Source organism: Triturus cristatus, chromosome 7 (assembly GCF_964204655.1).
Source record: "Triturus cristatus chromosome 7, aTriCri1.1, whole genome shotgun sequence".
In the NCBI taxonomy this organism is placed as follows: Eukaryota; Metazoa; Chordata; class Amphibia; order Caudata; family Salamandridae; genus Triturus; species Triturus cristatus.
Window position 1 is genome coordinate 1073457374 of NC_140590.1, and position 13728 is coordinate 1073471101.

General features: G+C 47.0%; 1 protein-coding gene across 4 annotated transcripts in view; it reads left to right on the plus strand.

Annotated features, from left to right (window-relative positions):
* AFAP1L1 (actin filament associated protein 1 like 1) overlaps positions 1-13728 on the plus strand; it is a 275377-nt gene that overhangs the window by 170441 nt on the left and 91208 nt on the right. For all 4 annotated transcript variants that reach the window (XM_085618165.1, XM_085618164.1, XM_085618163.1 and 1 more), the window contains exon 5: positions 1441-1552. In XM_085618165.1, coding sequence (XP_085474291.1) covers positions 1441-1552 — 112 coding nt within the window. The remainder of the gene's footprint in view (positions 1-1440; positions 1553-13728) is intronic.

Sequence of the window (13728 nt, forward strand, 5' to 3'; positions counted from 1 at the left end):
AATAGTCCTGAGAACGGACCCACACTTCATGCCCAAGGTAGTGTCGGCGTTCCACATAAATCAGACTATCCAGATACCAAGTTTCTTCCAAAACCCGACTACAAACGCAGAAAAGGCACTGCACACCCTCGATGCAAGAAGAGCGGTGATGCACTACATTGAGAGAACCAAAGAACTCAGGAAGTCGAAACAGCTGTTTGTGTCCTTTGCTACTAGCTTCATGGGTAGACCTGTGACTAAGGGCACCATCGCAAGGTGGATTGCCCTCACTATTCAATTCTGCCACAAACAGGCTGGACAGGAGCTAGCGGAGGGGCCGCAGGCTCACTCCACAAGGAAGAAAGGGGCCACCGTGGCCTTCCTGGCGAACACGCCCATCCAGGACATATGCCTCGCGGCAACTTGGGCATCTGTGCACACGTTCACGAAACACTACTGCGTGGACATTCAGATGAACAAGGAAGCACAGGTTGGACAGAAGGTGCTTCAGCACATTTTCAACGACCAACGCTCATCTACCACCCAGCCGCCACAGAACTAGGAAAACCGCTACAAAATCGATGCACAGCATAGTGAATCCAGAAAGATTCACGCTGCAAAACGAATAGTTTCTTACCTGTCGGTGTCGTTTTGCAGCTTGAAGATCTTTCTGGATTCACTAGCGAACCCACCCACCTCCGCCAGGAAGATGAGGCTGGAGGAAGAGGGGGTAAAATGGAAAAGATCAAAGAAATACAAACATACAGATAAAGGGACAAGAAGGATTAATCAATCGCCTAGGGTTAAAAAAAAAAAAAAAAAAAAGAAAGAGGAAAGGAAAAAAGAACCCGAAGATGGCGCCCCAAAGGTGGGACTTCCGCAGGAAGCACGACGACGTCACGGGAGGTGCACCAAATGGTGTACGTCGACGCCCACCTGGGCTACAAAAAAAAAAAAAAAAAAAAAGAATAGACTACGAATCCGGACCCAACCACAAGATCGCGGAATAATGCACAGCATAGTGAATCCAGAAAGATCTTCAAGCTGCAAAACTACACCGACAGGTAAGAAACTATTCGTTATTGCTGTCATTCACAGTTTGTATCATTGTGCCTCAGTGTTCAGAGTTCCACAGGGAGGGGATGTGTGGGCTCTGTAAAAGGTAAACAAAGCTCTCACTGCCCTGTTTTCCCTCTACTTTTCATGCTGTTGCTGCAGCCTATGAGGCATGGGGTAGCAAGGACAGCAGCAGGGGAGCAAGAGGAAAGCCAGGGGTCGCAGCCACGACCCCTGGAGACCCCTAAATAACGTCTATGATCCAGGGTTATTAATCAGGTACCTTTTGGGAGTAATGTCACCCTATTCCAGTGATTCAGTGTGCATAGAGTGCTCTCTGAAATTCCCAGTAACATACCCTGAGTATTGGTCTCTGTTGGTGAATCTTTGTCTTCTGGATTTCAGGTCCCGGCGGACGCACCTCCACCACTGCCCACGACACCCCCACCTGAAGACTACTACGAAGAAGCAGACCCCCTGGGGCCAGGGAAGTCCCCAGAGTACATCACCTCTCACAGTGAGTACCGCTCAGTCCATTATCCCAACAGCGCAGAGGAGAAACAGAAGCACTGTGGGGGTGGGTGAAGGGAGTGGAGTGGTATGATGTGGTGTGGGGCACTTCACTTGGGTGGGTTAAAGGGTTTTTTTGGGTCAACAACACTCTTGTTGGTGTTGATGGGTACTCTAGATGTTCCATCAAGTTTTCTGGTAAATTCAAATTTAAAATTTCGATTGAATGCCCGCATTCTCATGAATTAAATTTATTTGTGTTTGTCTTCTTGAACATGCCACCGAACAGTACCTATGAAGTCAAACAAAAGACCTGATGTAGAGTTTGTGGCAGATGTCTTGTCACCCATGCTGTGAGCAAACCGACATCTGTGCACTCTAAAAAGGGTAAAAAGGGCAATTTACAGTATTTTGATGGATGTCCAACTTCTGAAAAACCCTATATCTGCCCCATAGTTATTTAGTGTGCATTTGGAGGTTTTCGTCACTTATCTGGTTTGGCTTTTCATTTGTTTTTAGGACTTGAACTTTCTTCCTAATGTTCAGCTTGGCTTTATTCGAAATGGCAAAATTCATAGCAGATTTTTAGGATATTGATATAAGATGAATTCAATTAAAATTCGTTTTAGATGAGCACCATTCCCATATAGTTGTTGTTATGCCTGGCAGATGCAACCATTCTGTGGACACCCCGATAAAGGCAAGCTGACTTGAAGTTGAGTCATGGGGTCCCCATCGGCATCCATTGGTATAAACCGAGATGACCACTTCCGTTATCACTCCCAGACCTATTTCTCTCTAGATCTGATGAGGCCTTTTGCAGCAGGTCAGGCTGGTCTCCTAAGAGCTGAAGGGGCGTAGAGCCTGGCAGATCCATTGTTCTGGGGCATGACAAGCTGCAGGTCTAACGTTGCCTGCTGTGTCCCTCATGGAGGGCACTGGCTGTACCAATTAGGGCAGTGGGCCAAGATCCCACCCAGCATGTTCTGTGGCCCTTATTAGGTAGAATGTGAGTTCGCTCTTAGGGCCAGTCAGCGAACAGAAGGCTCAGTGCCTTCACATCCGTCGTCACACATGAATGGTTGTAAACGTTTGGGAACCATTTTAGTGACATTTATTATGAGCAGGCTAGATTTCATATGGATCAAGAGAGCCACTTGCATTCTAAAATTTACCTCATCTCTCTATTTTTTTAACCCAGCCGTTCCACTCTATTGCTCGCATTTACAAAATACCTGGCAGTCCAGGGCTGCGAGAATATACTCAGAGCTGCACGGACTGAAGAAAAACTTGAGTTGCGTCACATTCTACTATATGTCATGTTATGGCGCATAGGTGAAAAAGTGGTGTCTTGCAGGAGGTGTGTACTTCACGCACACCATCCTGTACAAATGTTTCTGCACAGGCAACTGCCAAAGGATATGCTATGTAAAATGAGTGTAATTTCAGTGGAATTACTCACATCATGCTAGGTGATAGTCAGCTTACATATTGATTGTTTTTAATTTCATTTGATGGTGGAATTCCATGCAAAACCTGGTCGCGTTACTTTAATTGATCTAGCTCTCCCTGCAATACTAAGGGTGTTTACGCTGTTCCTGCCCCGTTTTGCTGACTTTGCATAGTTTATTAGGTGTCGCTGTTGTAGCATGGCATTGAGATAAACTTTCGGTCAAAAGTACTTTAGCCTAGGAAAGTTGATGAACTTTTTTGTGTGCCCTGCTTTCAGCTCATAGCTCTACTTTGCATCACAAGTGCCAACAGCACAGTTTAGTAAATACTGGTCCAAGTGCATCTCAAAGTGCGCTAGCTCTTAGGAAGCTGGTTAGACTTGCTCGCCAACGGGAGGAAGCACCTTGAAACATGAATAAGGCACAGAGCGGTACAGCAGCAGCCAATGAGCATTGCTATGTGTTTGATTGTTTATTTATTCATTTATGTATTATGTCTTTTTATATAGCACAAACCTTGCCCAAAGGCTTACAGTGCATTACATAGACAAAATCAGGAAATTACAGAATGAATCAATTAATCAATAACAGTCTGGGTGATAAAGTAATCAGATACATTTCAATATGGAGTTTGTATATAATATGTGCAATATTAAGAAACAAAAGTGGGAATTTAAGTGAACTTAATTTCTCAAGTGAAATGGAAGATTTGAAGCCACAGAAAGGTGGGAAGAGGACAGCAGAGAGGAGTGTAGAAAAGCAATGGAGAAACAGAGTTCGTTTTGGATAGAATTGAAGAGGAGGGGAAGCTTTGGTTCATTCTTAAAGAAAGTCAGACATGTGGTGGTGTGTAAGGTCGGAGAGAGGGAATTCTAAACTCTTGATGCTCTATTAAGAAGAACTGTGTCCAGTGTTTTCTTTTCTGAGAGCTGGTGGTTCTAGAAGAAGTAGTTCTTAACTGGCAAGTAATATGAGACCATCAGAACATTATATTTTGCAGCATACATATTTTCTGGATTCACATGTTGTGCATTATTTCGGCATCTAGTGAATGGATCTGGAATTAATTCTTGTAGATTTTTTTTTTTTGGGTGGGTGGGTGTTGTCAAGTCATTGACCATTTGGTGCTCCTAATAGGATGACATCCGCCATACATCCAAGAAGACCCTCAGCATGGACATCATCTTCTGATTCTTTTTTCTGATGTTGTGTCTAAAAGCACAGCAGAGAACTGTGGAGCAGAAGGAGAGAGGAAATAATTTTTTTGAGATGAACACTGAAACACATCAGATAACACAAGAAGACAGCACAGCTGGGGACCAACGTTGAATGAAACAGAATTCCATTGAACAACAACAAAGTCAGAAAGTTTTTCCTTTGAGAGAAGACATCGACTATGCCAGTCGGAGAATGAAAAATGGATATGGAGCACATTGCTTTTTGGATTCTGTCCAAAGTGCAGCCACAAGTTCTCCCCAAAAAATAGCCATGAGGTCTGCAACCTCTGCTGAAGGATCACATGGGTGCACCATGTGCACAGAGTTTCAACCAAAGACCTATAAGACAAGCAAGAAACAAAGTTTGGTCGACTACGCCATAGCAAAGACACAGAAGAGCATTTTGCTTAAAGGCCTTAGGCTTTCAAGTTAAGATGAAATCCCTGAGAAAACAGAGCTCACACCGAAGGAAGGCTCCGACACAGAGGGAATCGTTGAAGTGGAAACAGAAGAGACACCGAAGAGGAATTGGAGTAAGGCAGAGTTTTGAGACTGCCAAAGAATCAGGATTTATTGACTTTACAGACAGGCCAGTATACCACCCAGTCAGTCACCGGAATCTACCTGTAAGAACTATGGTGGCCCTCAAAGAGGCATGAAGACTACCATAAGAAAGTGCTACACCATCCAAATAAAAGGTACTTAGGAAATGGTCTGAAACACACCTGGGGAGTAGCAACAATAAATAAATTATGCAAACATAAGCTCAGGGTTGAAGAGATGGACTTTGAAGTACTATTTATCATACGCCTTACAAAGGAACTTGTCCCCATGGTATTTTCACATAGATTATGTATGTAAACACATAAAAAATCATATTGACAGAGTGCAAAACATATGTTACAGTCCCAGTAGCACGAAGCCCAGCACCATCAATTAACAGCCAAACGATATCATGAGTGTCCAAGGCAGTCATCATGAGATAAGAGACAGCCGGCGCATGTTTCATCCAAAAAACCTTTTCAAGGCAATAATAGATGATGGGAATGCAGATCAGAAGGGATGGACCATAGTCCTATATAAGTTGCTGAGCCACTAAAACTCTTTTTGTCCCCGTCATGATGTTTGGCAAATGCAAACTTCCATTAAAGAACCACACTACCTTCGCTGGTTACTGTGGATCAGTCTACAGATGACGGAATAGGTATTTATTTATTTAATTATACCTATTGCATCATCTGTCGACTTCCCCCCTCCCACCCTGGCCTGCACCAGCCCCATCACCCCACTGCGCTTCACTGACCCGGCCACTGCAGTATTTGACCTGGGTGGGGATGACATTAAAAATGTTTCCCTTTAAATGTCACCCATCCCCCTCACACTTTCTAGAACTTGGAACTGGGGTCCTGTGGTTTGATTTTGAGAGATCACTGGAACAAGCACAACCTGCAAGACATTCTGAGAGGGCAGGTCAGGGACTCTCGAGGGATGCGGGGTATTTCAGAGGACGGGGTGTGGGGATTTGAGAAGGGATGGGCAGAGGTCTTTCTAAGAGCAGTCAGACCTTAGGGGATTCATGGCGTAGTAAAATAACGGGAACTGAACTCCCTTTACCCAGCTCTCTCTATAATGCTTGACTCTAAGTGACAGCAGGGGAAATGTGTCAGGAGCTGTGTAAACAGGGCCAGGGCTTAATGGGCTCCACCTATCAGCAGCTTCCTTCCCCTCCTCACGCCCTCTTCCCTCTTTCTGCAGCCCTGAGAACTGACACCTTCCCACAGGAAGGACAGACCGACCCACTTTCTCAGGCACTCCCAGCTCTCATACACTCGTTCCTCGTTCACAGATGTTGCACAGCACCCCTCCCACCCCCCCCCCCCCCCCCCTCCAGCATCCCCTCCGACCCCGCCTTTTGGAGATATTATTCACGGTCTCAGGAATCCAAATCTCAGGAATTGAGTACAATTGTCAGTCAGCTTAATCCCCCCGACCACCAGCAATAGAAGCACATTGTTTGTCTTCAATCACACTCTGATTCTGCCCCAGCCCAACGGGACTTTCAAAAGCAGCAACCTAATAAGAAATCTCCCACATTCCCTGTCAGTCACATCTTCACACCTTCCTTAATTCAACTCACCTTTTCAGGACATGCGGTTCTAGAAATGATGGCTTTTTTGTCTCTGATTGGCGCGACCATTCGCATCGATTTGGGAAATGTTGGCACTATTGCAACCAACTCTCACCAGCCCCCAAGGTCTTGGTGGTGCTTTGATGCTTTTTTACTTAAATGTATTCTGCCTAAAATGGGAGCCTCTCAGGAACCCCAGGGTGCATTCCTTCTGTCTGAAGTGTGTCACCTTACGCTTCTGAGCATTTATACAAAGGTCCGGCTGCGAGTGGTGTGTAGAAGTTCATACAATGGCCCCTGCAGTTCAAAGGAGGACAAAGCTCGCTGGCAGGAAGAAGGCAGAGTGCAGCACAAGTTTTACCAGTAGCTCACCAGGAGTTGAGATAGGGGTTCCAAAGCCACCTAGCCCACGTCGCACCAAGAAACCCTAGAATGAGGTCTATCGGCTGTTCACACCGTGTGGCCCATGGTGTTAAATGCTACAAGATTGATACCGTACATTTATTGAAAAGAAAAAGAGGGGTAAGATAGGCTAAGGTTGATGTAATGTTGGGGATTGCGGGAGTGCATGTTGGCCGTTGCACCCGCTCAGTGTTCATTATTTTAAAAACTCCCAAAAAAAGATTGAAACCCAAAATAAAGAGGGGATACTCCTTAATATTTGTCAAACACTTTCTACCCCACTTTGTGACTAAAATCTTTGTACCTAAATATGAAACAACTCAACAGCAGGGTAGGCAACACAAGAGGACACTGCCCGCCCCGCCCAGCTCGGAGGTCACTGCAAAGGCCGGCATCTGCCTAGAGCAGCGCCCACCATCTTGTAGCCACTGTGCACTCTAGAAGACATACGGCAAAACCAGTTCCTCCTGGACAGTCACTCAGCCGGCCTGGGGGCCAAGGGAAGAGACAGCAGGGCACAGCTCCAAAAACCCAGTGATCTTGACAATAGGGACATGAAAATGCACCAAAGGTGACCGAGGCGGTAGTGCTGCACGAGAGAAGCCTGAGATTCAAGTCCACCCAACAACCACACCAACAAATGCACAAGAGAGGCAAGTCCAGTAGCATCACCAACACGACTCCAACAGAAGTGAGAGCAAGGGACAGCTGCAACATCAGACACAGGCGAGTCTGACCCACCTTCCAGTGTACTCCTGCCAGAGAGTTAAAGAGCGTGCGGACAATGTGAGAGCTGAGAAGGACGAATCTCCACAGCCAACACTGTCCTAGCGGCTTGGAGGTAAATGGATTATCCACATCTTCACTGCGGACAGAGCAGCAGTGCAAGAGCCCTGCGGCCACGCAATGCAATAAAGCAGCACCAATGGGCCCACCAGGTAGGGTACAGGCTGCGAGTGCCCCAGAGGAACTCCCCATTTATGCAGCAACTACGTGAGAGGCATGGTGTCTGAAAAAATGGCTGATAAAGGGAAAAAGACAATGCAGGAGAAAAGAAGTACCAGAAAGGGAATGACCTGACGTCTTTCACCATCACAGCAACAGGAGCCAGCACTTAAGCCTCACATCTACGAAATGACAAGCAAATAAGGGCAGCCAATTATCCTGCATTTGAAAAAAAAAATCGGTAATGCATGGTTGGGACCCAAAGGGAAGGGAAAGTAACATTATTGCTGCAGAAATATACAGGCTGCACCACCATCCCAAGCTCAACCTCTGGCGGCAGCAAAGTACCTGCTAGCAACAAACCACACATGTACTGAATTACATGGCGGCCGAGTGCAGCAGGTCCATGCCAGACATGTCACTTGTCCACACTGCTGGAGCATGCATGCAGCATGGTCAATTGGTGAGGTAAAATAACCCAAGTTTAGGAAGGTGTCCCAACTTATAGCAGCCACCTCTACAACAAATAGCGAGCATGCTAACACACAGGATGGCACAAGGGACACACACGCGCTTGGTACCCAAAATTAACCTTACATCAGCATAGTCATTAGAGAGAGGCACTCCTCCTCTCACACTGGTCAGGGCGAACTAGATACAAATTACTTGTCAATGGTCATCCGTAAGCTTTTGCGAGTTTGGGTTTCACTAGTATGCTGTCCGTGTCCTGACTAAGCTATGCTCCTTTGAGAGCGCAACATGTGGAAGCTGTTGTTTTTGTTTATTCCGGAATGGCTTGGGTCTTACTTTATTGAATCAAAAGCTGTAAACCTTTACCTCAAATTTCTACTGCTTAAGTAGCATTTTTCTGTGACATTCACTCTACAAATTGTATCCTTGAAGACTTTGCCACAGATGCAGAATTTGAGTAAGCACTATGGAGTGTCCTTGGTATAGTGATTTGTTGCACATGGAATGAACTCTGCCTAAATTGGGTTGCTGGTATTACAGAACTCCCAGAGGCAGATTTACAAGCCCCTTGCGACACTTTTCCGCCGCCGTTGTTGCTTCACTTTTGTGACGCAGCGGCAGCATAAACAATGCGGCCAATTTACAACGTGATGCATCCAGAGAGATGCGTCATGTTGTAAAGCCCTGCGTCACATCATATCTGCGTTAGGTGTAATGTATGCAGGGTGGGCGCTCCCACACAGGAAATCCTCGTAAAAGTGACGCAGTGAGTGTAGATTTCATTGTGCCACTTTTAGAACGCCACTGCGTCAAAACCTTTTGCCTGCTTGAAGCAGGTATAAGGAGTGACGCAGTAGAATAAGTATAGGCCTCAACATGCATTGCTGGGGTTGCGTCGTGCTTGCGACACGACTCTAGCAAGCATGATTTTTGGGCCAACAGATGCATCAGAATTTCTGACGTATCTGTTAGTCCTTGTGCCATGGTGCGCCGTATGGTAAATATGGCGGATCCATGGTGGTGCAAGGGTATCACAGGCTGGCGCAGGGAAACTGACCCATCTCTACAGATACAACAGCTTCTTGTAAATCTGCCCCGCAGAGTCCCTATTTCTGTTGCACCTTTCATGCTAGATGAGCCGACCCTGCGTTTTTCCTTGGAGATGCTGTAATACTCTTATTACTGCTCGCACCATGTAAAGCTGCTGACCTCAAACCTGAATGGAGAATATTCGTCATTGATTTCGCTGTTCAGATTCCAACAACCAACTGCCTGTCTGGGGCATTGATTAGCTTTAATCCTTCCCTCAGGCAAAGATTTTGTCAAAATGGGAGCATCCATATCCATTCTTGTAGGCTCTTCCCGGAAACAGATCAGACTCATCTCCTTCCCATATGTGGAGCTGTCTCGGCGGGTGCCCCGCCTTCACCCCGCTGCCCCATGGCACCGGATGGGCTCAAAAGGCCCTCTGTCCTATGTCATCATTCCTAACATGTAACATCAGCGGACAGTCCCAGAGCATCCGGGCTCCTAGGGGGAGGCTCAGGGAACTCCTGAGGGCAGGCAGTTGAGAGGTTTCTGGAGCAGAGCAAGAGGGTGTGCTAAGGAACACAAGTGGATTGGGGAGCATAATTTGTTGGGGGAGTTCGCTGAGTTGATTACAAGGACCCTCAAGTTGGCCGTTTCAGCCTAGTGCTGCTTCCACTGCAGCTACAATTTAGTCAAACACTGATCATTTGATATTAAACCTAAGGGCATTATATTGTATTTGGTTGCAACATTTATATAGCGCTTACTACTCCTATGTGGGGCACTGAAGCCTTATTTACATATTTCCTTTGCCAGCACAGGACTTGAGGTTGTTCTGTGCTTTTAGAGAACAGATTGCAATCTCAGCTCATTTGGAGAGAGCAGTTCCATGTATAGCAATGATCTGGGCATCAAACAGTGCCCAGGTGTTTGGTACAGGGGTGTAGCTTTCATTGGTGCAGCAGGTGTGGGGGCACCTGGGCCTAAAGGCCCGAGAGGCCCCAAGACCTCTAATTATTGCTGCATTTTACAGTTCAAAGAGCTGCCAGAGAGCCCATTTCCTTGCTTACACTTGTCTGTAATGCCTCTGAGGCGCAGAGGCCGCACTGAGGGTCATATTTTTTAAGGTTTTGCTTTGCCCTTGTGCCACGCAAAGGGCTCCATCAAAAAAGAGAACACGCGACGCAAAACCTAAGTCGAATTTATCAAGCACCGCAAGGCCACCTTGCGTGGCCTTGATAAACCCAGAGCAACTCGGCGCAAATCACTGCATTACATTACTCTGCCCCAGGGAGCCGTTCCATGGGTGGAGCGTGGGTGTTCCCATGCATCCACTAATCAATTTTGTCACATTATCAGATTTACCAACAATGGCAAACCTGAGAATGTGTCATAATTGCAAGACAGGGGAGACGTAAAGGAGAAATATGTCTACTTCTGCTAGTTTTTTCCTCTTTCTGTGTGTTGCAGAATGTAGCACACTTAGAAAGAGGAAAATGCCTCAGGGGATTTATTTGTGCAGGAAGGAGTCCCTTCCTGCACAAAAACAATCCTGCTTACAACGCAGGCACCCGTGCACCTTGGGCAACGGTGCCTGTGTTGGTGCTAGGCAGCTCATTGTGCGCCAGTCCTGGGAAATGAAAGGTTTGCGGCGTATATTGTTACGCACGGCGCAGGCGTATATTGTTACGTACGGCCGTTCCTGCCCTTTCCCTATCACGCAGCGCAGCAAGGTGAGTTGCTGCGCAGCGTTGCCTGATTTCTGAATAGTATTCCCCTGAGTATTCTACATTAGTACTCTCTTGTTGTCAGTGTGTGCTGGACAAGGAAAAAACAGTGCTGAAGAAGGGAATTTGCAGATCAGGGACACATTTGGCAAGGGTCCCGCAGACACTGCGCCGGAGCTGCTGGCCTGCTGTTCGAAGAAGGGAGTGTGCGGGAGCGCCCCCTGCGCAGGAGATGCCCTGACCTTGGGGGAGCGTCGATGGTGCCCCCTTTCCCGGGCACGGGTCCAAGTGATCGGAGCCTTGCAGGGTCCTCCCTCGCCTCTTCATAGCAGAGTCCTCGAGTGACCCGCTGGGGGGCGCGCCTCTTGGCAGGTCACACAGAGCCTCCCCGTGGCCTGCCGGGGTCGGCTCTCTTGGCTGGATCCTCTGAGGAGGGCCTCCCACGGCCCTCCGGGGCCGCGCCTCTTGGAAGGACACTCCATGGCAGGGGCAAGTGAGGCCCTCCCGTGACCCTCTGCGGCGTGAGCGGCTGCCTGCCAGGGCTGGCTGACGAGCAGGATGCCTGGCCTCCCGGCTGCATCCTCTCTGATGTCGCTGCGCTTCCGTTTACAGTTTTCTTTCCGGTAGGAACGGTTCGTGGGTGCACAGCTTAGGAGTGGAGCCAAAAGTTCCATTTAACGCCCTCCGCGCGCGCTATATGGGCGGGATATACAACCGACGCAGGGGAGAGCGATGGCGTTTGAGAAGTGTTTTTACTGTGCGAATCGTCATTTTAGGAAGTAGGTCCCTTGCAGATGTTGTCATTGTTAGCATTTGGTCACAGTTAAACCTAGGGCTTTAATTGGGCCGGGTCCCGCCGGTGCTCCTTACTGGCGATTATAAAACGCAGGTGCTGAGACGGGTCCTTGTCTGGGCTCTCCATTTTTGACCTCAGAGTGTTAAAAAAACACCTTAGCTCAGCAGCTTCACTGACTGTCCTTTGATGTAACTTGAGAGAAACTCGTAATAGTTATTTCACAGTGTCGTCATTTCAGAATAGAACTATTTTCAATACTATATACAAAAGAGTCACTGTTGTAACTTATTTACCTTATGCAACTAATAACCATTGACAAAGCCAATAGTTCTAGCTTGTTTTACGTGTAATGTCAGTTGTACTGTAGCTGAATGCTATAACAGAAAGAGGCAGCAAAATACCAGCTTGGTGGCACACTATGCTAAGCACAGATTTTTAGCTTACCTGTTTAAGCCACGGCCTTAATTACATAGGCCACACCCCTTTGAGGGACTAGTTTTTCATTCCACTTAAATCCCTGGTTCGAACCCTTACCTTAACAGGGGGTTGGTGGTGGTTGGTGCTTTGTTGGCATTTAAGACTATATGTACATATTCTATCCATATTTGGAAGACGAAATGTTTGGTGGCTGAATATTGAACGGACAGATGTTAACTCACTGATTAAGAAAAAAGCTGGCTCATTTCAGGCATCACCATTGCATCCTTAGAGGATGTTTGTAAATACCTGTAGTAACATTAAGTAAAAGGCCAGCACTGGCGTTGAAATACTTGGGACTTCTAAGACAAAACATGTGCCTTCCTTCTTAATAAGAGCGTACAGTAGCATGTTTTCCCTGTCTTTGGTGACATCTGTGCCTGTTTTAGAAAAGGCTGAATTCAGTAAGTCTGTATCTTCTATGTAAGTGAGGTGTATGCAAGTCAATGGTTTGTTAATGAGGACAGTCCACGAGTGCTCACACTAAACAATAGGACAAATCCGTGCAAGCTGTGTGAGCATCACAATCCTCTTCACTGCTCCCCTCCCATAGCTTTTTCCCCTCATACGAAAATAGCCTCTAAAAGATTACCTCTTCCACCTTGATAAGTTATTTCATAGAAATGCGCCCAGACCCATTGTGCAATGTTCTTAGATCCAAAACCCCAGGAGAACCATCGCTCCGTAACTGGCTAGGTCAATAAAGATGAGGTAGTCCCACAGAAGTACCTCTCTGTCTAAAGGGTGCCATTTGTTGGAACCAATGCAAAAACAACAGTTAATGGACAGAATGCAGAACAATATCATGCATTCACCCCAGTACAGAGATCTGGGCCTATATCCATCATTTTTTTGCTCACCATGCCATTCCAGTTTGGACCCAGCCATATGCAAATCAGTCTTGACCCTGTGCCCCATGGGAACAGTCCAGCCGGAACTGCCAAGCCAGGTCCTCCCTGGACCGGAACCAAGCTTCCTAGGACCGGTTTCGGGGCTTCAAGAAGCAAAAAAACTATGGATTTAGGCCCAGATCTCTGTACTGGGGTGAATGTATGACATTGTTCTGCATTCTGTCCGTCAACTGTTGTTTTTGCATTTATCACCCCGAGTAGGACGGGTATGCTCAGACGTGAGTCCCGTGCTCTCCATGCCACCGGAATCAAGCTATCCTGGCTGAAGAGGGTGAAACCCCGAAACCTGTCCTTGGATGCTTGTTTCCAGTCCAGCGAGGACCTGGCTTGGCAGTTCGGGCTGGACTGTTCCCATGAGGCACAGGTTCAAGACTGATTTGCACATGGCTGGGTTCAAACTGGTATGGCATGGTGAGCAAAAAAACGATGGATTTAGGCCCAGATCTCTGGACTCGGGTGAATGTATGACATTGTTCTGCATTCTGTCCATCAACTGTTGTTTTTGCATTTGTTGGAACCGGCACCCCTCACAGGAACCACTGTCCTCTGAGGGTGTAACTACATACCATCCACATACATGCTGGAGCTTAGTGGGTGAGGGAGATCATTGTTTATGCCCTCCACCGTGC